We start from the raw sequence: 26,076 nt of genomic DNA, 5'->3' as shown, positions 1-26,076 counted from the left end.
ATACCTCCCAACATTTTGGTAATAAGTAAAAAGAGGGACAAAAAAATTTTTGTCATGTAGCGCGGCAATTTTTTTTTGACCACACCCATTTTTGTGGCCACACCCCATAATTACCATGTTCATTTTACAAAGTTTGGCAGGTTATAAAAGTTTGAAAATATTTCTCCTTATCTAAACTGTTAAAATTACTTATTTTTTTATCTCAAAATTGTTACAAAGTATCTTAGTTGCACCTGTTAGCTGTACTGGCCTCTCTGCCAAAAGCCAATTAAGTTAGAAATTTTGGACACAATAAAGATCTTTACAATTTGAATTGGTGCCTGCTGGAAGTCTGCATACATTGAGTGCCTGCTCCTTTTTACATTTCGGTTTGTCCGCCCCCTATGCTGAGGGCTCAGGGCAGTGCACCTGGGCCACTTCCCTTACGTGGTGAGTAATTTGTTTACCACATTGAAATACAATACAGATGACTTCTTGTAAGTTAGAAATTTTGTTTCTTTTTCTGGCTGTTCAGTGCAGAGAAAAGAGGGACTTTCCAGTACAAATGAGGGACCTCAGGTTGAGCTGTCAAAAGAGGGACTGTCCCTCTGAAAAAGGGACAGTTGGGAGGTATGTGTGCACATGATCAGTCCCAAGTCTCTGGCTAAAGCTATTATGTAGTAGTTAAACTATAGGTAAGCACATTATTAAGAGACTACTACAAGCTAATTGGTGCAAGATTACAGCTAGGAGGAGACATTGGAGTCTAACTATCATATACAAAACTTATAACTGACTCTGAGAGTCAGGCAAAGCAGCCAGACAAGCACAGTAACTTCTGGTACATTTAATAGAAGATGGCAGGTGGGTGTGGCCTGTCCCATTATTGCTCTCAGTTTAGACAGGAAGAGGAACAGGAGTGAGTCATAAGATAATGGCAAAACAGCAGGAATGCCCTTAACCAAAATGGCCACACAAGCAGGTTACTACAATAAGAATAGCCATATCACCTAAAATGATCATATTTATGTTTTGCATACTTTTATTTTCTACAATCATTATAAGTACAGCATTATATTTCTCAGCCGTTTGTAAAAACTTCCATTTATGAACCTGTAGTGTTTAACAGCAGCTCTTTTAGGAAAGGTTTGTTCATGTTTATTACTATGCAGCAGAGGGGACATTAGAGGGCACACTCTATAGCAGGTCAGATACTTTGCCTTAGCCATGTGGAGCAGAGCTGGCCACTTCTCATCTTGTTTGTATATGGCAATAAGCTTTGTTCTTATTGGTTCAGGAATGTGACTGACAGTGTTGCTTCACAGAATGGTTATTTTATCTGTTTTGTGAACAAAACTGTCATTTTGTGGAAAGAATGAATCCTGTGCTATAAAATCTTGCTTTCTGTCACAGATATCTATTTTGTCATTCAAATCTAGCTTGACAAGCACTAGTTAGTTACACTATTATATATTATGTCCAACTTTGTTTTTACATAATTCATTCTGTAAGTAACTTTGCACATAAGTGTGTCCGTTACATGGAGGTTATACATTTGTGAGACAGATTGCTTGTTAAACTGTACAGAATGGTGTTTGTGATATAATGACATCCTTTTGTGCACTAACCAGATTTTGTTTTCATTCTTTAATAGAAATAAGTCTTTTGTATATTTTTTTTCTCTGTGTATGGTCACAAATTCTTATATAACATGAGAGACATTCATTGTGTGTATTAGGGATAGTTTTGTATACAGAATGTATTTGGGACAAACGGCACCCCATACCTCCTGTGATGTGCTCAATACAATCTATAGGCTCTAAAGGAATAGCAACTCTCTAATGTTATTATATGGGTCTGATTAATAAGGATTACTATGATAACACAGCATGAGGTGCAAAGGACATGTGGAATGCTTTACTCCCACCCAAAGTTGCTTAAAATGAAATTATTCCATTTATAATTAGGATTTACATTCTATTAATTTCCTTTAAAGGGGTGGTTCACCTTCAAACAACTAGTTGGTTTCAGATAGATCACCAGAAATAACGACTTTTTCCAATGACTTTCTATTTTCTATGTGTGACGGTTTTTCTAATATTGAAGTGTAAAGTGTCATTTCTCTCCTTCTGGAGAGGGGGGGTCGCCGATCCTGTAAACTGCTCTAAATTGATACATTTAGTTGATACATTTCTTATCTTTGTCCCTGCTGAGCAGAATCTCTGGGTTTTATTACAGGCAGCTGTTAGAATTGATACAATAGTTGCTAATAATCCAGAGATGCTGCTGAGAAATGTATCAACTAAATGTTGCAAAATTGTAACAGTTTAGACTCTGCACCTGAATTACTGAGCTGCCAGACTGAAACACCAGAGACACAAACATTTACCTTTAAACTTAGATTTTGGAAAAAATGTAAAAAATAAATAAAGCAAAGTAATTGAAAAAAGTCTTTATTTCTGGGGAACAATTTAAAAACAACTGAATTGAAAAAAGTGTTTGGAAGGTGAACAACCCCTTTAACTAGACTTAGTGAGGACACAAGGTATTGCAGGTGTGCATATTTCCTGTCACGGCCGGCACCCAATACCAGAACAGGTGCCAAGTACCCTGGTCTCGGCTCGGCTTCACCAGTAGTGTGACCACCGTTGGGCTTTGGGAGGAGCCCTCAGCTTATTTGGGTGCCACCTGGACTTAACGAGGGGTACAAGGCAAGATGTTCTGGCTAGCGGAGGGGCACGGCAGGTAGCAGAGTCTTTTGGGCCGAAGGTCACGGTACAACGGAACAGGCAACAGAATCGTCAGACAGGCTGGGTCGAGGCAGGCAGATAACAAGAATCGTCAAACAGGCAAAAGGGTCAAAACCGGGTGATCAATCGTAGGGTTAAACAGTAGAGTAGTCGTAAGCAGGCAAGGTCAGTATCCAGAATTCAGAATAGTCAAATAGCCAGGCAGGGGTCAAAACAGGAATCAAACAGGTTCAGAATACAGCAAAAGCTCAGAAAGCACCAGGAATGAAATCCTATCACGGGCAAAGTCCCACAGCCCTAATGGGCTTTAAATAGTGTTTGAATTGCGCGCTGACGTCACTACGTCAGCGCGCCTGCGCCTTTAAGAAAATCCAGAGTGCGCCGCGCGCGCCCTAGGACGCCGGCGCCTGCGGCCTACAGAGCCGCTCGTCGAGGCGGGCGTCCCTGTCCCCCCCCCCAGACCACCAGGTATGTTCGTTACATTACCCCCCTCTAGGTGGGCCACTGGACCCCCAGGCTTACCAGGAAACCTAGCATGGTATTGTCTCCTGAGGCGGTCAGCCTTGATGTCATCAACTGAGACCCAAGAGTTCTCCTCAGGACTGAAGCCCTTCCACCTGGTAAGATATTGTAACTTACCCCTCACGAGGCGGGAGTCGAGGAACTCATGGATCTCATACTCAGGCTGACCTTCAACCAGCACTGGGGGAGGAACAGACAGATGACGAGAATTATTAGCAGGCTTCAAAAGAGAGACATGGAAGGAATTAGAAATTCTGAAATTAGGAGGTAACTGAAGACGGACAGAGGATGGATTAATTACTGCAATGATGGGGTATGGACCAATGAATCTAGGACCCAGTTTAGGAGAGGGAACCTTCAACTTGATATTCTTTGTCGACAACCATACTAAATCTCCCACCTTGTACTGGGGTGCTTCCCTACGGGATTTGTCAGCAGCCCTTTTCTGAGCTAGGGAAGCTGCCGATAAAGAATTAGGAACTTGCGACCAAATTTCGGAAAATTTCAGGACAGAAGAATTGGCAGAGGGTACAGGGGAATTAGAATGTCCAAAAATGCAAATAACTTGTTGCCACAAACCGTATCAGTCAGTGATAGCTCAATCCAACAGTGATCTGGGTTTGCCACGTCCAGAAAAGCGATATCATGTAGGAAATGAAGATTTCACTGGAGAGCTTTTTTAGTGAAACAGTGAAGACGTTTATTCAAGATGCATTCAAGCACTACATGTTTCGGACCTCTGGGGTCCTTCTTCTGGTGCAGTTGCACCAGAAGAAGGACCCAAGAGGACCCCAGAGGTCCGAAACATATAGTGCTTGAATGCATCTTGAATAAACGTCTTCACTGTTTCACTAAAAAAGCTCTCCAGTGAAATCTTCATTTCCTACAGGGGAATTAGAGTCAGAAAAAGAAAACGCTTTGGGGTGCAAACCATAGACAACAAAGAAAGGAGACTCTCCAGAGGAAGAATGGGTAGCATTATTGTATGCAAATTCCGCCCAGGGTAGCAGTTCGGACCATGTGGACTGGTTATCGGACACATAGCATCTGAGATACTGCTCAAGGGACTGGTTCACCCTTTCGGTTTGACCGTTAGTTTGAGGGTGATAGGCAGAGGAAAAAGACAATTCAGTACCCACCAAGGAACAGAAAGCACGCCAAAATCTGGAAACAAACTGAACCCCCCTGTCAGAAACAATATTCTCAGGAAAACCATGAAACTTAAAAATATCAGTAATGAATAAGTCAGCCAGGGTTTTAGCAGAAGGGAGATGTGGAAGAGGAATAAAATGAGCCATTTTACTGAACCTATCGACCACCACCCAAATCACTGTCTTACCCTGAGAAGGAGGCAACTCCACAATAAAATCCATGGAAATGTGAGACCATGGTTTCTCTGGAACGGGTAAGGGGTTTAATAGACCCTGGGACAGATGATGAGATGACTTAGACCTCTGGCAGACTGGACAGGAAATGACAAATGTTTTAGTATCCTGTTTGAAGGAAGACCACCAGACATGACGGGATAAAAGAGAAATGGTGTTTGTAATACCTGGATGACCTGCCACTTTAGAATTATGAACCTCTCTTAACACTTGTTCCCTAAGCTCCTCAGGAACGAACCATCTACCAGATGGGGTTTCAGCAGGAGCAGATGACTGTAAAGGGGACAACAAGGAAGAGAGGTCAGACTCCAAGGTTGCAACAATTATTTCCCTGGGAATGATGGGAGTACACTCACTAGAGTCAGGGGAAATTGCTTCAAAACTCCTAGAGAGTGCATCCGCCTTGGTATTTTTAGTCCCAGGCCTGAAAGTCAAAGAAAAATTAAACCTTGTGAAAAATAGAGCCCACCTAGCCTGCCTTGGATTAAGGCATTTAGCAGACTCTATATACAACAGGTTTTTGTGGTCAGTATAGACCGTCACCAAATGTTTTGCACCCTCCAGGAGATGCCGCCATTCCTCAAAGGCCCATTTGACTGCCAGCAACTCCCTGTTACCTATATCATAATTCACCTCTGCAGGTGAAAACTTCCTGGAGAAGAAAGCACAGGGATGTAACTTGTTGGTAGTCGGGTGCCTTTGAGAAAGGACTGCCCCAGCACCCACCTCAGAGGCGTCAACCTCCACAATAAAAGGAAGCGCAGTGTCGGGGTGACGAAGGATTGGGGCAGAGCTGAACTCCTTTTTGAGGAATTCAAAAGCTTGAACGGCCTCAGGAGGCCACATACTGGGGTCAGCGCCCTTTTTAGTTATATTAGTGATGGGGGCCACAATGAGGGAACATTTTTTGATAAATTGACGGTAATAATTAGCAAAACCAAGAAATCTTTGGGTTGCACGTAACGAAAGGGGTTGGGTCCAATCCAGGACTGCTCTCACCTTGCCTGGATCCATTTCTAGACCCTTGCTGGAAATGTTAAACCCCAAAAACTGAACAGAAGAAACCCCAAAAGTACATTTCTCTAGTTTCGCATAAAGATTATTTCCCCTTAGCCTCCGTAAGACTTCACGAACATGATTTTGATGTTCTTTCAGGTTAGAGGAAAAAATCTGAATATCGTCTAGGTAGACCACTACGAAGATCCCCAGCAGGTCCCGGAAGATGTCATTAACAAACTCCTGAAACACTGCGGGGGCGTTACAGAGGCCGAAAGGCATAACGAGATACTCGTAGTGGCCATCCCTGGTGTTAAATGCAGTCTTCCACTCATCACCCTCCCTAATATGGATCAGATTATAAACCCCCCTAAGATCAAGCTTGGAAAAGATTTTAGCATCTTTAACCTGATCAAAGAGTTCAGAAATTAAACGGAGAGGGTAGGGTTTTTTATGGTGATCCTATTGAGCCCCCTATAATCAATACAGGGGCGAAGACCACCATCTTTTTTCCCAACAAAAAAGAAGCCCGCCCCCGCAGGGGAACTAGAAGGTCTGATGAAACCCCTTTCTAGATTTTCCTTTATATACTCTTTCATTGCCTGGGCTTCGGGCAATGAAAGAGGATAGGTTCTACCACGAGGAGGAGTAGATCCAGGAACCAGATCAATTGGGCAGTCATACTGCCGGTGTGGGGGTAAGGTTTCTGCTGCCTTTTTAGAGAAGACATCAGCGAATTCTGCATATGCAGCAGGTAACCCTTCAAGCGATGTAGTTGCTACTACAGAGGGAACACATACTCCATTACACATAGTACCCCACTGAACCACCTCCCTGGAGACCCAGTCAATCAGAGGGTTATGCCTCTGGAGCCACGGTAACCCCAAAATAAGAGGAAAGGAAGCACCCTCTATGAGGTAAAAAGCTATCTCCTCACAATGCAAATTATTAACACACAAGGAAAGAGTTACCGTCTCTTTAGAGATTACACCTGACCCTAAGGGTCTTCTGTCCACAGCCATTATTCTCATGGGGGCACTTAGGGGAACTACAGGGATACAGAATTTAGCTGCAAAAGCAGTATCCAGAAAATTACCCTCCGCCCCTGAGTCCACAAATGCAGACAGTTTAACAGAGCCCGTAGGCCAAGTTAGTTTAACTGGTAACAAAACCTTAGAGGCAGATTGGGGAGAGGAAACTCCTGCACCCAAATGGAGCTCCCCTTCTCCATTTAGGCTTCGGAGTTTCCCGGCCTCTTAGAACATTGGTTCAGAAAATGTCCCTTCTCTCCACAGTACATACAGAGACCCATGGAACGCCTGCGTGCCTTTTCCTCAGGAGTTAGGTGGGATATGCCTAATTGCATAGGCTCCTCCTGAGGCAGAGGCACAAAGAGGTTAGGAGATTTTACATTGGTCACCACATTGGAGCTTAAATTAGTAACCCCAGAGAAGTTTGTACTCCTTTCACCCCTTCTTTCCCTTTGTCTTCTATCTACCTGGATGGCGAAGGACATGAGGTCGTCCAGATTAGAAGGTAGGGGAAAATTAACCAGACTATCCTTTACAGAATCGGATAACCCCAAACGGAATTGACTCCTAAGAGCCAAATCATTCCACCCAGTTTCCACTGCCCACCGGCGGAATTCGGTGCAATACACCTCCGCATCCCTTTTCCCTTGGCGCAACTTATGAATCGCGGTATCGGCAGACGATGCACGATCCGGGTCATCGTAGAGAATGGCCATGCTATTAAAGAAAGTGTCTAGGGAATAACGAGACGGGTCAGAGGAAGGCAGTCTGAGAGCCCAAATTTGGGGGTCACCCAAAAGCAGGGTCATTATGAACCTTACTTTCTCCTCGTCAGATGGGAAAGAATGAGGAAAGAAACTAAGGTACAGCTTACATGCCTCTTTGAAAACAAAAAATTTTGTGCGATCCCCACTGAACCTTTCGGGGAACACAATTTTTGGTTCATGGGGTTTTGATGAGTTACCCCAATTGGCAGAGGAACTCACAGAAGGTGTTGGAACCGGAACAGACTGCTGCTGCGAAGCTTGCGTACCCTCCAGCTGTCGGGTTAGATTGTGAAAACCCTGTAGGAGGTAATTTTGCTTCTGTTCATGATCCTCCAAGCGCTGTAACAGTGTAGTAAGAAGCACTTCGGTGGTAGTTGGAGGAGCAGCAGCGGCAGCAGCTTCGTCGTGATTTTCGTCTTCCATGGCCCGTGATAATGTCACGGCCGGCACCCAATACCAGAACAGGTGCCAAGTACCCTGGTCTCGGCTCGGCTTCACCAGTAGTGTGACCACCGTTGGGCTTCGGGAGGAGCCCTCAGCTTACTTGGGTGCCACCTGGACTTAACGAGGGGTACAAGGCAAGATGTTCTGGCTAGCGGAGGGGCACGGCAGGTAGCAGAGTCTTTTGGGCCGAAGGTCACGGTACAATGGAACAGGCAACAGAATCGTCAGACAGGCTGGGTCGAGGCAGGCAGATAACAAGAATCGTCAAACAGGCAAAAGGGTCAAAACCGGGTGATCAATCGTAGGGTTAAACAGTAGAGTAGTCATAAGCAGGCAAGGTCAGGATCCAGAATTCAGAATAGTCAAATAGCCAGGCAGGGGTCAAAACAGGAATCAAACAGGTATAGAATACAGCAAAAGCTCAGAAAGCACCAGGAACAAAATCCTATCACGGGCAAAGTCCCACAGCCCTAATGGGCTTTAAATAGTGTTTGAATTGCACGCCCTTGCGCGCTGATGTCACTACGTCAGCGCGCCTGCGCCTTTAAGAAAATCCAGAGCGCGCCGCGCGCGCCCTAGGACGCCAGTGCCTGCGGCCTACAGAGCCGCTCGCCGAGGCGGGCGTCCCCGCCGAGGGGGCGACAGGCGTCCCTGACGTCCCCCCCCCCTAGACCACCAGGTATGTTCGTTACATTTCCATTTACATATCTGACTGGGAGCTGCCTTGTTGCTTGCCTCAGAACTACAGAAAACAGTAGGATGGCACCTATTAGATATAAATGTATGGTGCTATTGCTATACATGCCTACTCTATTTGTAGCAAATGATTGGAACTCCCATACACATGTAGAAACATACACAAAGGGAATACTTTAGACACAATGGGGCTCATTTATCAGCAAATTTGCCCATGGCAGTAACCTATAGCAACCAATCAGTGAGTGGATTTCTTCAGCCTGCTGCAGTTAGAACAATAAATACATCAATTTGATTGGTTGTCATGGGTTACTGCCCACGGGCAAATTTGCCCAGTGTTGATAAATGACCCCCAATGAGCTAAACACTCACACTTTTCTGTCTATTCAGGGGAAATGAAATGCATGAAACACACAGGAAATGCCGATTTTGATAGGGAAAGTTACAGCCCTTTAATGTTGTAATTACAAGCTGGCCTTATATAGATCCAATAAATATTGGGTCAATTTTTGGCTAGATATTAGTTGTCAAACTGTTGAGAGGCCCCCCATACTCAGGTCAATAAGCTAATGAATATATTCAGACATCAAATTGACAGCTGGGGGGCATTTGCATTGCGAATATTTTTTTCATTACCAACTTATATTATATTCCCCCATTAGTTTCTTCTCTTCATTAAAGGCACATTAAATTGTTCCTCTCCTTTAATAAATATAAATCTCAAATTATTATCTGATCTTATCATCAAAATACTGTTTGTAAAAATCACTAATTCCTTTGTTATTCAGTTACTGGCATCAGATTTGCTTCCATAGGAGTGTGAAGCAGTTGAGGTAACTGATAACAGAAGTACAAGGAACATGTTTAGTGTTACTGAAGATTGTTACAATTAGGATAGTGTTTAGTGCCTAGATCAGCACTAGAAGACGAGTGAGACTCATTTATTCTAAGTGTATGTAAATACTCACAGAAAGAAATGATATTTGGGGATGTAGACAGTGCAGATGAGTTCAATTAATGTTTGCCATTTAATAAATTAACCACTTCCTGACTGACATCCACCTGTATCTTCCCGTAAAGCATAAATACCACCACATGGATTTTTGGGGTGTTTAATGTTGCTGATCTACACAAGATACTCCAAAATTTGAAAACATAATTCTATATAAAAAACAGAAAAGTCTTGATAGAAGTGTTCACCCCCTTTGCTGTATGCTCCGGTGCAACCAACTGCCTTCAAAAGTCATAATATTTATTATATGGAGTCCACTTGTATGCATGAGTGTATGCATCTGTATGAAAGCAAAAATAGAAACCTTCCCTCTTTTTTGAAAGGCCTTTGAGGTTATTAGAATCCATAGGTAAACAAACAGGAACATGAAGAACAAGGGGCTATCAAACTAAATCCTTGATAAAGATCTGGAAAAGCACCAATCAGAGTTCGGTCATTACAAATAAAAAATCCCAAACCATGATTATCCACGGAGCACAGATAAACAATTTTTTCAAAAGCTGAAAGAATATGGCACAATCATAACTCTACCTAGAGAAGGCCGTCCACCAAAACTCTGGTGGTGACTGGGTAAGGAGAGCATTAGAAAGAAAATGAATTGGTCAATGATAACTCAGAAAGAGATAGAGGCACTCACTGCTGAGAAACCAGCCATGCTGGCAGACACAGTAAATGTAAATCCAACACTGCTCATCATTATGCTGATGGATGCTTCCATCGACAAGGACTGGGAAAGTGGTGAACACTGAGAGTAGAATGGATAGAGCCAAGTTCATTAACTGATTAAAACAGTATGTAAGAGACCTGAAACTGGCAGAGGTACACCTTCCGGCAGGACAATAACTCTAAAGACACAGCTAAAGCTACTCTGGTGTAATTTTTTCTTTCCCTCAATATGCCCACCAAAGGCAGGGCTATATCTGGCTAATCCAATCATTTGGAAATAGGCACTGACGGGAGAGATATATCCAGTTGAGTGTCTGCTGCAAACTGCTGGTCCCCATTCAACCTGACAGAGCTTAAGCTAAAATTGCAAAAATTGGGCAAAGATTGCAGGACTTTGTACCTAGATCTCCAAAACAATGCCTTATGGGATGAATACTTGTGCAACCAACAAATATCTGCCTTTTTGTATCCTTAACCATTGTTGTCACAGGAAAGCATATTTTGCACCATATCCAGGAATTCTGACTTTTCAGCTGGATTCGGCCAAATACAAGTTCCTTGTTGAACTGAATACAAATCCTTAAAATCATGTGACTTTTCAGCATACAAACAAGAAAGTTAAACTTTTTTTTAACCTTTCCTAGCTCTAATTTGCATATGCAATTTATGGTATGGATTATGGAACAGTCAAATCTTTCATGAACAATTTAGGATTTGGCTGAATCCCAAAATAATGTTTAATGTTCAGTGCTTCCCTAATTTCAAGTGTTAAAGGGGACCTGCCGTTCTAAGTAATAATTCCAAATACTTTTTTTTATTGTGTTAGTCAAGTGAAACAAACTTTACTCACAAATATTTAAATTATTAAAATCTTGTTTCCGTCAATCTTGAAAATCACAGTCACAGCAGGTAAGAGTCATTTTGGGAACACTGTTATTAAAATAATCTTTGCATCACCCCAAAATCTTATTTATGAGTTAGAAGGGGGGGCCTGATGCCCATGCACTGACTACACTATTCTAGACAATGAGAAAGGAGGGGAGAATGGGCTGTTTCTTGGCCTGAGCTTAGAACAGCCCCTCCACTCATACCTGCTCTCTTCTGTGTCTGCACCCGGAACCACTACACCAGCCCAAGTGCAGACACACTGAGCAATTTTTCCGTGCCAAAATGCATACTCACTCAGTGGCTCTGGGTGCAGACACAGAATAGAGCAGATGAGCTGTTTTTTGAAAATCAGACATGTCTGGCATTAGCCTTAGACTATTTTATCAAGCACCAAGTTTCTAGGTCAGTTCAAATGTTTGTTTACTCATATCATAACTAATGCAGTAATATAAGAACGCATCATTCTTACTTTTCTCAGATATGAAAAGATACAGTATATTCATTTTTTGTTACCCTCTTTGGAATTGTCATCTCTTGTCCCTCAGGGTTGGAATTAGGGGAAGGCAGAAGAGGCAGTGGCTTGAGGTGCCCCCCAAAAAAATACTTATTGCCTTCCTAAAAAGCAAGTGGGAATGGTCCACAGGTAAGCAAGTGGGGGAGCAGGAGGGAGGACCAGTAGAGGGGATTGGGGTAGAAAGCAGATAATAGGTGAGTGGGTGCAGGCACAAGAGTTACTTGCCCTAAGCTGGCACTGTTATCCCTAGACTTTCCCTAGCACAGTATCATTATACTGCCTTAAAATAAAGTTAAAATCCTAAGTGGTGCTATGTGAACCCAAATGTACAGCAGCCATATGGTATAAAGTGTACAGCCCACTGAAAATAACCCAATACCTCTAGGGGGGTTATTTATTAAAGTCTGATTTTTTCTGGTTGGACTATTCGGATTTTTTCACAATTTTATCGAGTCTTTTCCTGTGCAAGAATTTTTCATAAAAATGTTTCAATAGATGGGGGGGAAGTCCATGTTCGGAGTGGTTTTCAGAAAATAGTGGTTTTCAGAAACATTTCGGATTTTGATAAATAACCCCCCAGTTATGTGACACAAGTTCCTTGCCATACTACTACTTTGGTGTTTTGAAGGTCCAGTGAATGTTCATCCTTGGGTCGTGAAGTTGCATGTACAGTACTTTGTACAGATGGCGTTACACGAAAAGAGGCCATCATAATCTCCCCATATCTGCAGATACTTTCCTGATTACCTGGGATAGCTAAGTAGCCTAAAATATGCTATCACTTAACCCTACTGCATTCTTATTCATTTATATAAAGGTATTTTCCATATTCCTGTCTGCATGAGTGTTGTGAAGAGCTATTTTAATTTTCAGTGTATTTCTGAAACAGGTATAGGATCTATTATCCAGAATGTTTGGGATCTGGGTCTTTCTGCATAAGGCATCTTTCCATTATTTAGATCTTCATACCTTAAAGGAATAGTAACACCAAAAAATAAAAGTGTACTAAAGTGTATTAAAGTAATGCAAAACTGACTGTGCTACATTGGTACAGCTGGGTGTTTGCTTCAGAAACTCTACTGCAGTTTATACAAACAAGCTGCTGTGTAGCCATGGGGGCAGCCATTCAAAGCTCAAAAAGGAGAAATGGCACAATATACAGAGCAGATAACAGACAAGCTCTGTAGTACACAATAGGTTTCTTCAGAACTTATCTGTTATCTACTGTGTATCCTGTGCTTGAATGGCTGTCCCCATTAGGTCTTGGTACACATAGGTACCAATGACAAAGTTAGAGGAGGTGGTGAAGTCCTCAAGAACGATTAAAGGAGTAAAGTTGAGGGTGAGGACTTCCAAGGTAATTTTCTCAGAGATATTACCTATGACACAAGCAATGCTAAGAAGACAGTGGGAGCTTAGGGAGATTAATGCATGGATGGTTGTAGGGAGGAGGGTTTTGGGTTTTTGTTGAACTGGGCTGATTTCTCAGTCGGCTACAGGCTCTTTGCTAGGGATGGGCTGCACCTCAATGATGATGATGCAGTTGTTTTGGGAGAGAAGATGGCTAAAGGGTTGGAGGAGATTTTAAACTAGGTATGGGGGGGTTCAGTAAAAGATTTAGTGGAAGACAGGTTAGATGAGATAGTGGGCAAAGGAAGGGAAATGGGGGTGGAGATTTGGTTGGGGGTACTGTTAAGGATAGGGGGGACCGCATATCATATGTTCAATTGGGTACCAGTATTACATGTTTGTTTGCAAATGCAAGGAGTCTGACTTGTAAAATGGGAGAGCTGGAGGTGCTGGAGGGAATATATGATGTGATTGGTGTGGCCAAAACATGGCTGAATGAGTTGCATGACTGGGCAGTTAATATCAGCGGCTATACTTTGTTTCGGAGGGACAGAGGCAATAGAAAAGGAGGAGGGGTATGTCTGTTTGTTAGGCAGGATATAAAAGCTTATATAAAGGAGTAAATTATATTATAAAATGAGGGGGCAGAAGTCTTATGGGTGGAGTTCTTCACCAATTGTAAAGAGTCCAGCAAATTAATAGTGTAAGTGAGGAGGAGGAGGCTAATAGAAAAGTCCTGATGCAAATAGAAAATGCTGCTAGGGTAAAGTAATGATAATGGGGAATTTTAATTGACTGGAGCAACAGTACTGCCAGATCAGTTAATGGAAACAAGTTGCATGACAATTTAATGGCACGGGTTGTTGAGGAGCCAACCATAAAAATTGCTATTCTGGATTTAGTGATCTCAAATGACCCAGAACTAATAGTAAATGTGCAAGTCATTGAACCCCTCGGCAATAGTGACCATAATGTTATATCATTTAGGGGCCGATTCATGAAGCTCGAGTGAAGGATTCGAAGTAAAAAAACTTCGAATTTCGAAGTGTTTTTTGGGCTACTTCGACCATCGAATGGGCTACTTCGACCTTCGACTACGAATCGAACGATTCGAACTAAAAATCGTTCGACTATTCGACCATTCGATAGTCGAAGTACTGCCTCTTTAAAAAAAACTTCGACCCCCTACTTCGGCAGCTAAAAGCTACCGAAGTCAATGTTAGCCTATGGGGAAGGTCCCCATAGGCTTGCCTAAGTTTTTTTGATCGAAGGATATTCCTTCGATCGTTGGATTAAAATCCTTCGAATCGTTCGATTCGAAGGATTTAATCGTTCGATCGAAGGAATAATCCTTCGATCGTTCGATCGCAGCATTTGCGCTAAATCCTTCGACTTCGATATTCGAAGTCGAAGGATTTTAGTTCCTAGTCGAATATCGAGGGTTAATTAACCCTTGATATTCGACCCTTCATACATCTGCCCCTTAATGTCTGGTGCAAAAATCAAAAACCATGAATTTCAGAAAAGCTAATTTTAGTGCATTGAGGGCTGCCCTTCAGAGCATTGATTGTTTTCAGCTAAAAACACAGAACAGAAATGGTTGTCATTTAAAATGATATTACATCATTACTGTTATCAATTTATTCCCTTAAGGAATAAATGTAGAAGCACTAAGAATCACCCTATTTGGCTTAATATAGAAGTAAAGAAGTTAATAGGAAAGAAGAGAAAGGCATTTAAAAACTACAAGTCTGTGGAGACAGAAGCTGCATGAATAAAAACACTATAATAAATGTTGTAAAACAGCAATCCGGAAGGCAAAGAAAGGAAATGAAGAGCGCATAGTGGCGGAGGCTAGGACTAACCCGAAAAAGCACATGGATAGGAAACTGGCTACAGGATAGGGTACAGAGGGTGGTTGTTAATGGTAGATTTTCTGCTTGGAGTAAGGTTCTTAGTGGGGTCTCTCAGGGCTCGATATTGGGTCCACTTTTATTTAACTTGTTCATTAATGAGTTAGGGGAGGGTATTGTAAGTAATGAATCAGTGTTTGCAGATGACACAAAACTTTCCAGCCCAACTAATTCCATCCAGGATGCGGCATCCTTACAACAGGATCTTGACAAACTGGTAATCTGGGCAGCTAATGAGATTCAATGTTGATAAATGTAAAGTCATGCACCTGGGGTTGTATTAAAAGGGGCATAGATTCACAGGAGGAGAGGGTCATTCTTACACTTTATAGAGCACTGGTAAGGCCCCATCTAGAATATGCCGTACAGTTTTGGTCTCCAGTGCTCAAACAGGACAACTAAGCTGGTAAAGGTATGGAAAATCTTAGCTATGAGGAAAGACTGGCCAAATAGGTATTGTTTACGCTGGAGAAGAGGCGCTTAAGGGGTGATATGATAACTATGTATAAATATATAAGGGCATCATATAATAATCTCTCAAATGCTTTATTTACCAGTAGGTCTTTCCAGCTGACACAAGGTCACCCATTCCGATTAGAAGAAAAGAGTTTCCACCTAAATATTCTGAAGGGATTTTTTACAGTAAGAGCTGTGAAGATGTGGAATTCTCTCCCTGAATCAGTTGTACAGGCTGATACATTAGATAGCTTTAAAAAGGGGTTGGATGGCTTTTTAGCAAGTGATGGATTAAAGGGTAATGGAAAGCTCATAGTACAAGTTGATCCAGGGACAAGTCCTATTGCCATTTTGGAGTCAGGAAGGATTTTTCCCCCCTCTGAGGAAAATTGGACAGGCTTCAGATGGGGTTTTTTTGCCTTCTTCTGGATCAACTAGCAGTTAGGTTAAAATAGAGTTCAAAGGTTGAACTTGATGGATGTGTGTCTTTTTTCAACCTAACTTACTATTATTATTAACATGTATTTAAATAGCGCCAACATATTGCATAGCACTGTAAAGAAAATGTGATTATACAACTTAATCACATGAATTACATACATAGAACATATGGAGTTACAAACATCACAATCAATACAGGTACAAAAAGGTGAGGAAGGCCCTATGCATAGGCATACACTCTAAAGGGAAGAAAGTAATACACAAGGTGTGGGAGTGGTCAAGATCGAATTAAGTGGGTGAGAAATGTGGTACTGTATGTGGTGTTGCGTTTGGTAATTAAGCAGAGTGAGGGTAGGCTTCTCGAAAGAACTGCTTTTTAAGAGATTTCTTGAAAGCAGAAAGGTTGGGAGAAAGTCGGACAGACCATGGGAGAGAGTTCCAGAGGAGGGGTGCAGCCCTTGCAAAGTCTTGAATGTGAGCATGTGAGGAGGTAATGAGAGAAGAGTTGAGTAGCAGGTCAGTAGAGGAGCGTAGTAAGCGGTTGGGTGAGTATATAGAGATGAGTTCAGAGATGTAGGGTAGGGCAGAGTTATGAAGTGCTTTGAAAGTCAGTGTCATTAATTTGAATTTGATTCTGAAAGGTCTACTATGTTATAGTAGTGATTCTGAAGCAAATACACCCCTTTTGCCAGTGCAGGGCAACATTGTGTTATATTGTCATTCCTTTAAACCACCAGTTTTTTGGTGTTACTGTTTTAAGTCTAATAAAAAATAATTTAAACATTAAACAAAGCCAATAGGATTTTTTGCCTCCAACATTTATCCATGCAGCTTATTTACCATCAACTACAAGATACTGTTTTATTATTACAGAAAAAATGTTTTTCAATTATAACTATTTGCTGAACTGAATCCTAATTTGCATATGTAAATTAGGGCCAGGAAGGGAAATCACATGCCTTGTCAGCACATAATAAAAAAGTAAAAAAAATGTTCCCCTTTTTTTATTTCCCAATCCTAATTTGCATATGTATATGTTCAGTATTCGGCCAAATCTTTCACAACGGATTTGGGGATTGGCCGAATCTCAAATAGTGGATTCAGTGCATACTTAGTCATTGACAAATTACAATTAAATACATTAAGGATATCAGTTCAGACACAATTAAAAGTTATCATTTCATAATATTCCAGCTCCAGGCCACCATGTTGCAGATGAAGGTGTGGCACATTTTATTTTATAATTCAATACTGCATCTGGCATTCATTCAAAAGACATGAATGGAGCTTCTTTTTTAGATCATCACACATAGCAGAATGAGGCACAGAGTGAGTTATACATTGTGCTCCATCTGTATGTTAGTGTGCTGTCTTTAGCATATAGGCAGACTCCTTCGGTCTCCCATATGGTAGAATCCAATCCCTCCTGTATCAATATGGCCTTTCTCACTTTCTCCCACACATCAGATAGCAGCTTTTCACATTAAGACAGTGGGGGTAATTTACAAATCAACCCAAGTTTATGTGCCGATGTCTGATTTTGCCAGATAATATAGGACACAAAACCACTAAAGCAAAAGCAACTCCCAGTCCACTTTGTTCTTATCTGAAGGTCCTATAAAGTCAGAGCATTAGGTCAGTCTATACAACATATACATAAGTGTACTATCCATATCAATTATAGGACAGTGAAAGTGTGAAGGCCATATCTGCCCAGTATCCATACCTCATAAAACAGCTTATTCCATATGAACCATCTGTTCAGGTATAAGATCTATGTATATAACATAGAATTGTACTATACACAAAAAATGGGAAATTCACAATTACATTGTAAGCTCTACTCTAGTTGCTAATCTGTCCCTGGGCATGTTTTCCCATAGATTGTGGTGCAATGCTCTAATGGAAAGTGCCCTGGGTACTTTTAGGCAAACCTGAAATATTTAGTAGAACCTAAATTGTTCTGGAAACAAGTTTGCCTTCCTCCTCTGCAACTATGACTCAACCAACTTATCAAGTAAGCATAATGTTCCTACAGTGTGTGCCACCCATTCCCAATACTGGCAGCAAGCCATATATGTCTCCTATCCCAGACCACTTTGCTGTACCCATAATTATTAGTAGAATTGCACATGGGATATTTACTCATTTAACAGTGGTAGTGGGTAGATATGCATCATAGAAAAAGAGTAAAACCTACTAAGGATCCAGAAAATTTGGATAAGCTTGCAAATACCACAGGGGCTGCTGTTAGGTGCCATATATATATATATATATATAAGCACATTGTACTGGGCCTATTTGGGCTTATTATTGAATCTCAGTGTGACACAGATCCCTTTATTAGCCCAACTTAATGTCTTGCCAACTGAGTTTCCTGCTGAGCTTATAGCAGTCTATAGATGTCCTGAAATATACATCAGACCTCCATACTCCAAAAAGGTATCTATCTTTCTGAAGCAATCAGTTTGTGTTATATATTAGAATATTATTTCTGTCCTAGCAAGCAACTTCTACCATGATGTCTTCCATGATGATACCTCTCTAAAATTAATGTATGCACCAGAAATTGGCAACTTAAGGACCCAATTAAACTACAGATGACAACTACAGTAGATTTTGTGTTCCCTGTCCTAGCTGGATAGACAGGGACGTTGCTGAAAAGCTTCCTTTATGTCATGGGCCAGTTTTACACACACACACACACCTATGAAACAATTGCCTTGAACCTGACTGGTTGGCCCTGTGGTCAGAGAATGGTGTGGACAATAATTCAGATTACATATACTGTATTTAATGGTTATTAGATTTAATTTACTACCTACACCAGCATGACCATCCTTTGAAGTTACATCTTATGCCGAGCTACAACTCTCAATGTCCTGCCAAAGGTAGGTAGGTTTGGATGTTATGGTGTGGTTGAGGGTTACTAGATGGACATCCCTGCTTTATGTAGTCTTTGCCTAACAGGGAAAATCTCAAACTCTGGCCCTGCACGTATATCCATCGGTCTTGCATTGGTGATTAATATAAAATCTTGCCTGTGTTCTTCTATCTTAGCCTTGATTAAATATGGTGATCTTCTTGTTTTTACCATATTTGAATGGGGTTGTGCATGACATTGTCTTCATCACTTACGCACGGTAAGATGATCTATCATGTGAAGCATGTAGCACTCTAACCCTTTCGTATGAATGCAGTCTACCAACCCACTATTCAGCAGATTTACAAAGCAAATGCAATTCTACAGTCACCATCATGCTGAAGCCATTCCTTCCATGTAATGGTGAGAATTTTGCCTATTTGAAGTGGTTTTTAAATCAGACTCCTAACACATTACACAATCTCTTTAATTCTAAGGATGTCTCTCCCCATCATATCATCATGCCAATGCATTTGTACATTGTGACAGAGGTTAGCACTGTATTTCTCCTATTTTAAGCCACTGTCTCTCTGATAGTGGGGTAAAAAGGTAAGAGTATTAAACTAGGGGAGAAAAGGGAAAGGAAATGAGAGCAAATGCAAAGAAGATGGAGAGGAAGCGAGGGAGTAAGAGAACCATGGTGGAGGGGGGGGGAGTGTGCAGGATGCTGGTACATAGTGATCTGTGCAAGAGGAGGAGGTTTCCATAGTAACTGAATTCCTGCTCCTTCAACCCCCCCACCTTGTCAGAGTAATTAACCCTTCTGTTGCCATAAACCTGCCTCAGGGGAGTCACCAGCTGTCAGGCAGCATTGTGTGCATAGCTAGTACATGCATATACCCCACACATAGAGAGAGAGAGAGCTAAAAGTCTAAATAGTTATGCACATTTGTACATAAAGTGTGCATAGAATTTCTACTTACTGCAAGCCCACCCATAGGTATATTCTGAGCCAAAGGGTCCCACTCACTTGACGAATATATTCCATGACATATAGTATATTTAAATACATGACTGGTTAACCCATTCACTCGCAACAAGGAACAAACGATCCATGAAAGACACATATAAATGTTAATGCAACGGTATACAAATTAATGCTCAGAGATTTACAGTGATGTATAGGTATGCTGCACACACAAGTGTAATCATTGTATATAAGGGCTTTAGCCAAATAAACATGTTCTCATGTGAAAATACCCTAAAATATACCAATCTACACATATGAACTCATTTCCCAATAGAAGTGTGAATGTGGGGGTGAACAGTCATTTCTCCCTGGGTTTCCATCCCAGCACACAGTCTCCATTTTACATCACTCAGATTTCTTCGTCCATTTTCTACAGTGACTAAGGCTGTAACACAGGGGGTGCTACCCCCACCTATATGATCACATACACAGATATATATATAGTGGCGGACATACATACAAACAAGCAAGACAATATTTGAATAATAGCCATAGTTCTCTGTCAGAATAGGAAGATTTCAGGAGGAGGGGCACAAAGCAGCAAACCTACAGATATGAGTTGCCTTATGGAATTATTCCACACATTTTGGCTTATGGGGGCGCACTAATACCAAGGCAGGACAGAATGTCTTATTGTAGGACCCTCTCACTCACTGGCCAGCTGTTTCATTAGAAGGAAAGTGTCTCTGGTATAGTTGAACCTGGTATTTTCATTTACTGGAGGAAGGGTTGCCTTATTTATGAGCAATAGTCACAGTTACTGAAAAGGGGGGGCTTGTTATCAGGAAGAAATATTATACATATAGCACCAACATATTCCTCTTTGCGTAACAGAGATTATACATCAATGACATTAAAACAATTTAAGCCTCATTTATCAATGAGTTGCTTTATTTATTATTTGAGGTGACCTATTGGTCATGACAGTATTCATTTATTTATATTACATTCATTTGGGAAGAGTAATTCAGCACAATTGACCCTTTACTGTAAGTATCACCCAACTACTAATCTAGCCATTTCAGGCACAGGAACTTCTCCCGACTCCCTGTCACCTACTTCCCTAAATTGTGCAACCAGCCTCTGGTATAGAGTCAGCTCTCCCACAGTGCTAACCCTGTTAAACACAACCGTCTTCCCTTTTCAAGCATAGAAGGAAAACTTTACTATCACCCCCTGTAGGCCTGATTTGTTTGTGTCTGTACAAATATGGTGTCCCTTCCACTTATATGGTAGCCTATAAAATAATCTGTGAACACACACATATGTACATCCACCCACACACAATGCAGAAATCCTCGTGTGTCATTTAACATGTACTGCAGATGTTTATGTGTGTATGCAGACACAGGCAACATGTACAAACAAGCACACACTCAATGGACAGGCAGCATGAAAGATCACACACAATACAAAAAATATGACATGGAATGAATACGCCTTGATAAAATGATGCATCCCCAACAGAGAGAACCATTTTGGTTTGAAACTGTAAATATGTGTGTGGTTATCAATTAATAAAGAAATATTAAGCATGTTTACAAGCCTTTATAGATATCAGTTTATATCCACAGAGCCCCACCACCATGCACACATGAATTTGTGTGTGTGTCTGTTACATAACAATATTCCCGAAATCAGTATTGAATATTGGTGCTGCTACACATGTATGTATAAAGATTATCTAGATCCAGAACTACAGCTCTCAGACTCTCCACTATACTAAGGCTGCTAGGGATACTGGGAGCAGTAATTCAGTCCTATTGCTGCAAACTGAAAATTCCTGTATTAAGAAAAACCAAATATTGTCTGTTCATAAAAATATTGGCATGTATAGCATTTTCTGATATATTATTGCCTTCATAGTCTGCAAATATGACATTTTGGGGAGCCCTGCCAAAGGTGGGGGTTACTCACCTGCTCATACCAATCCCGATTGGTACAGGTGCACTCCGGCCACCAGTTTTGACTGTTGCCATTCATTTTGGGGGTTGCACTCTTTGGGGGGGCCTTAAGGGTGGGGGTGAGGTTTTCTCGTGTAGCAGGCATAAGCTTAGATTTGCCCCGGGCTGTGGGAGTGACAGCAGGCTGAGATGGCAGGGTCTGGGAGTTGTAACCCCCATAGCTTCCCCCATACTGCTCGTGCTGCCATTCCCCATAGGTGGGGGGCTCCATCCTTCTTAGGGCAGACATGCGGGACGCCTCGTAACACTCTGGGCACTTGCAGCAGTGATGGTGTTTGTGCATGGTAAGCCCCAGGCCAGTTAGCCGGGCAGGAACCTCAAAACAATAGCAGCTGGCAGGCTTAGTGATGCAGATGCACCCAACCTATGCAGTGCCTACCATAGATGCCATAGAAATGGGTTTTGGTACCTAGGCACTGCCAACAAAATAAAACCCAAAAAACAAAGGGCAGAAGCACAGCGTTTCTCACAATCCAGTATTGCTGAAGGCAATATAAAAGAGGAAATTGTCAGATGTAGCTCAGATTCCCTTTAAAGGCTCAAAATGAAGGAGCATTAATTCTCCAAATTTTCCATCCTCCTCTTTTTTCGGATATGGGGGCCTGGATGGGAAGGGGGAGAGAGCACCTAGCTCCTGCATTCAATTCCTTGCTTCTAAAGATGGTGGTAGGTGGGTGTTGCCTGCTGTGGGGGTGTCCCGTGTTGTGCTGTGGGTACCTGAGGCTGCCTGCACTACAGCCTGTGCTGCTGGTCCCTCAAGGAGCTCTTGCCTCCTGCCTCTGGATGCTGCATCTCCTGGCTGCAGCCAATCAGCACCAGCGCCACCTGTAACCCTCTTTGTGCCAGAATGGTGCCTGCAATGCATTGAACTCTTGGCAGGGGCTAGAGTTGGCTTGGGCTGTTAATGGTTAACTAACAGAGACTTAACAGGAACCGGGGTCTGCAGCTAGGAGAGGACTGAGGGAGGGGAGCGCCTGAAATCAAGTGAGGGCTAGGGAATGAGAGCCGAGGGGAGGGGACACTTTATCTTAGCATTTGTGCCTTGTGGCGTGTGAGACAAGATGCTCCATACAGGACTCTTTGCCAGCCCCCCCCTCCCCCGCTGCACAGAGTAGTGTGCTGATCCTGTACTTTCCCGTCATTAAAAATGGCAACCAGTGTCTACAATGTGCATAAGATGTAAAGCCCTTAATGCTGGTTGCAGAGATGCACAGTGTTTAATAAGAAAATAGAAAGTGCAAATAGAAAGCAATACAGAGTCCCCTAGCCTTGTATCTGCACAACAGTATGTGACTGCAGTATAACAGGACTATTTCTTCTCCAGAGCAGGGTGTGTCTGTAACATGTTTAGTTTGTACTGTTATTAGATGTGCAACACAGCTGACATCTGTAACGCCTATGGCAATGTATATATGGTAAATCAGTAAATCTGTTAGCCTGTTCAGTGCAGAGCAACAAGTATATGTGATGACCTTGGGGTATAAGCTTGTCTGTGAAATCCACAAAATGTTGCACATTAGATAAGCAGATAAGATGTATTTGGAATATACAGAAAAATGCTGAGCAAAGTCACATAGCAGTGATGGTGAATAAGGGGCAGGGGTGCCAGAGGTTCTGGAGGAGGGGAGGCAGCATGGCTGGGGGTGGAGGGCCCAGAACAAAGGAAGGATAGTTTAAAGTAGCCAGGGACTGAGAAATAAGGGAGAGGTTTTTGGGGTTTTATATACTGCTGCACTGCCAACTTGAATTAGATTTAACCTGATGGAAGCAGAGCAAGCACAGAACCTATCCCACAGGAGGTCCATCAGAAGAAACCTTTATCAGGTCCCAAAGAAAAGCAGCCTTCAATGAGAAATCAGGCAAGTGACAGACCAAGCAGAAAGAGACTGGCCTTTTAAAAAGACTCCCAGTAGTCCCTAGTGGCATGTAAAGTTTCCAGGGTAAAATGCCAGTAGCCAAAAAGAGCTTAAGCTTGAACCTTCTACTTCTCTAGCTCCATAAAAAATAGAGTTCCTTCTCCTTTCTAAATGATCAAGCTTCAGGTCACCTTTCCACCCCTTCCCCAATCATTGGGGCTCCACTCCTACGTCAGCTTGCAGAGCACCAGCAGTTCTGGAGGAATGAAGGGAAGATTTTGCAAATGGTTGGGACAAGACCATAAAGAAGAGGGGAAATTCCCACCTGCGTACCAGGGATGAGTGCCAATCGCTAGCCACAAAGCCTCCATGCTAAATCTCATTGGCTGGAAAGGTTAAGAAGCAAGTGACAGTTGCACCGGTGCTGAACCACCAGGGATAATAATCATAAACAATACAAGGCCAAGGTGTTTGTGTGTGTTGGGGGGGGGGGGCTGCAAACTTTTTCACCAGGGAGGATAGAGCAGGCACCACTGGGCCATTGCAGAACCTGAAAAATCAAAAGTCAGGTCACAGCACAGGGCTGCACTGAGGGCCATAAAGTGGCAAAAAGTTGGAAGTAAACGCATTCTCCTAAAAGCTCTCAGTACCTAGTTTCCCCCTTCTCTTTAATTCCATTGTGATATGACTTCTGGTGGTTCCATACTTTCTCCCTACATACTATTACATGTACTGTATCTCCATACCTTGCAAAGCTCCCACCCATAGAGGGTACAATGATCATTCCAGCCCTTAGAGATGACCAGCCACTTCAAAAACCCCTTCCCCCATTACTCAGAGAGAACAGGCTATCTAAATTCAATGAAGCTGGCTGCGTTTAGCCTCTTCACAACCAGCCGAGAGCTATGAATACACTTCAGTGTTAATGCTTGCTGTTCTTCTTCAAGCACACGGCAGCCATGAAAGCCAAAGGATTCTGCTAAGTCTGGAGATCACCACAAGAGAAGAAGCAAAGCATTTTCCACAAAAAATATCCAGAACAGACTCACCAGATCAAACACCCAATCTGCACTGAAGCATCCAGCAATTCGCTGAGCTGCCATGGCATCCAAAGACTGTGCTGGGCTCATGTAAGTCTTTTACCTCTCATGCAATTGTATTGTCTAGTGATGCCGAATGAAATTCAGAATGTGAAATCAGGAACAGAACCTACAGACTCAAGATTATGAATGTTCTAAGAGGGGTCTCAAAGGTTAAAGTCACATGGTACATGGGTCAGGGGACACAGATATATAGGAGATTTTCAAGCAGATTCAGAGGGAGGTAATAAAGAGAAAACAGAGTCAGAGGTTTGCAAGTACTTTAAAGGAACAGTTCAGTGTAAAAATAAAATCTGGCTAAATAGATAGGCTGTAAAAAATATTTCTAATATAGTTAGTTGGGCAAAAATATAATGTAAAAAGGCTGGAGTGACTGGATGTCTAAAATAATAGAACAGAACTTCCTGTTTTTCAGCTCTCTAACTCTGAGCTAGTCAGCGACTTGAAGGCGCCGTGACACAGACTCAAGAGAAAACAAGTTCAAATGAACAGAACCGATTTATCCTAACATCCAGTTATAGGACGGGTTCTATGGCAGTTAGGAATATTGTAGAGAATAGTTGGCCTATTTTGAAAAGCGATAAAAAAATATCCCAATCCCTAACACAAAACCCATTGTGGGGATACAAGCGCGGACCCAATTTAAGGGATCTAATAATGCAGACAGATCCAATCAAATGCTATGAGCCTGGTGGAAACATTCTTAGTAAATTAAAGAAAGGTTGCTACAAATGTGCAGGATGCATTACATGTTGATACATGTCACCAGGTAAAACATTCAGACATCCTCATACTGGTAAAGATATCCAGATTAGGTACAGTATCTCTTGTACATCCACACATGTCATCTATAGTATAACATGCCCATGTGGTTTGACATATGTTGGTAAAACACAGAATACCCTAAGTGAGAGGATGGGTAACCACAGGTCTTCTATTAAAAGAGCCTTTGAAACCGGCGAATCTGATTTACCCCTACCCCAACATTTTTTAAAAATGGGTCACAATCTCCCGACTTTCAGATTTATGGGTATAGATGTAGTGCCTGAACCCTCTAGAGTGGGGGATTGGGATCGGATGCTGCTAATGAAGGAGGTTTACTGGATCAAAATGTTGAATACGGTTGCCCCCCAAGGGCTCAACGAGTATTGTTCATTTACCCCATTCTTATAAATAATCAATATGTATACACCATTATTTTTATTGACTCTATGTAATGAGTGTCTGTTCAAACTGCTAATGTCTTGTACATTTAATATATATTCTATTTGTTTTTAAAGTATTTTAGGCAAATTTTATCACAATTTCACCAAAATGAAAAAATATTTCCACTATATTTATTTATTTTTTATGTCTTTTTATAAAATGTGATTGTTCATCTTAATATATTAGGCTATAAGGCACTATGCACTTTGTTTTTCAGACCAAATCGAAATCATCGAAGTCTACTGGA

At 41.9% G+C, this 26,076-nt stretch overlaps 1 protein-coding gene across 5 annotated transcripts in view; it reads right to left on the bottom strand.

Annotated features, from left to right (window-relative positions):
• Nucleotides 1–24,640, bottom strand: part of dlg3.S (discs, large homolog 3 S homeolog) — a 146,381-nt gene extending 121,741 nt beyond the window's left edge. For 2 of the 5 annotated variants that reach the window (XM_041574418.1, XM_018232927.2), the window contains exon 1: nucleotides 21,621–22,575. In XM_041574418.1, the coding sequence (XP_041430352.1) occupies nucleotides 21,621–21,950 (330 nt within the window). In that variant the 5' untranslated portion in view covers nucleotides 21,951–22,575. Of the gene's footprint in view, nucleotides 1–21,620; nucleotides 22,579–24,572 lie in introns of those variants that run through there. The other 3 variants (XM_041574420.1, XM_041574419.1, XM_018232928.2) reach the window with 3 other exon arrangements.
• Between the last annotated feature and the right edge of the window lie 1,436 nt (nucleotides 24,641–26,076).

The sequence above is a fragment of the Xenopus laevis genome, chromosome 8S (genome assembly GCF_017654675.1).
Source record: "Xenopus laevis strain J_2021 chromosome 8S, Xenopus_laevis_v10.1, whole genome shotgun sequence".
Lineage (NCBI taxonomy): Eukaryota > Metazoa > Chordata > Amphibia > Anura > Pipidae > Xenopus > Xenopus laevis.
This window is presented reverse-complemented; position numbering and strand designations above follow the sequence as displayed.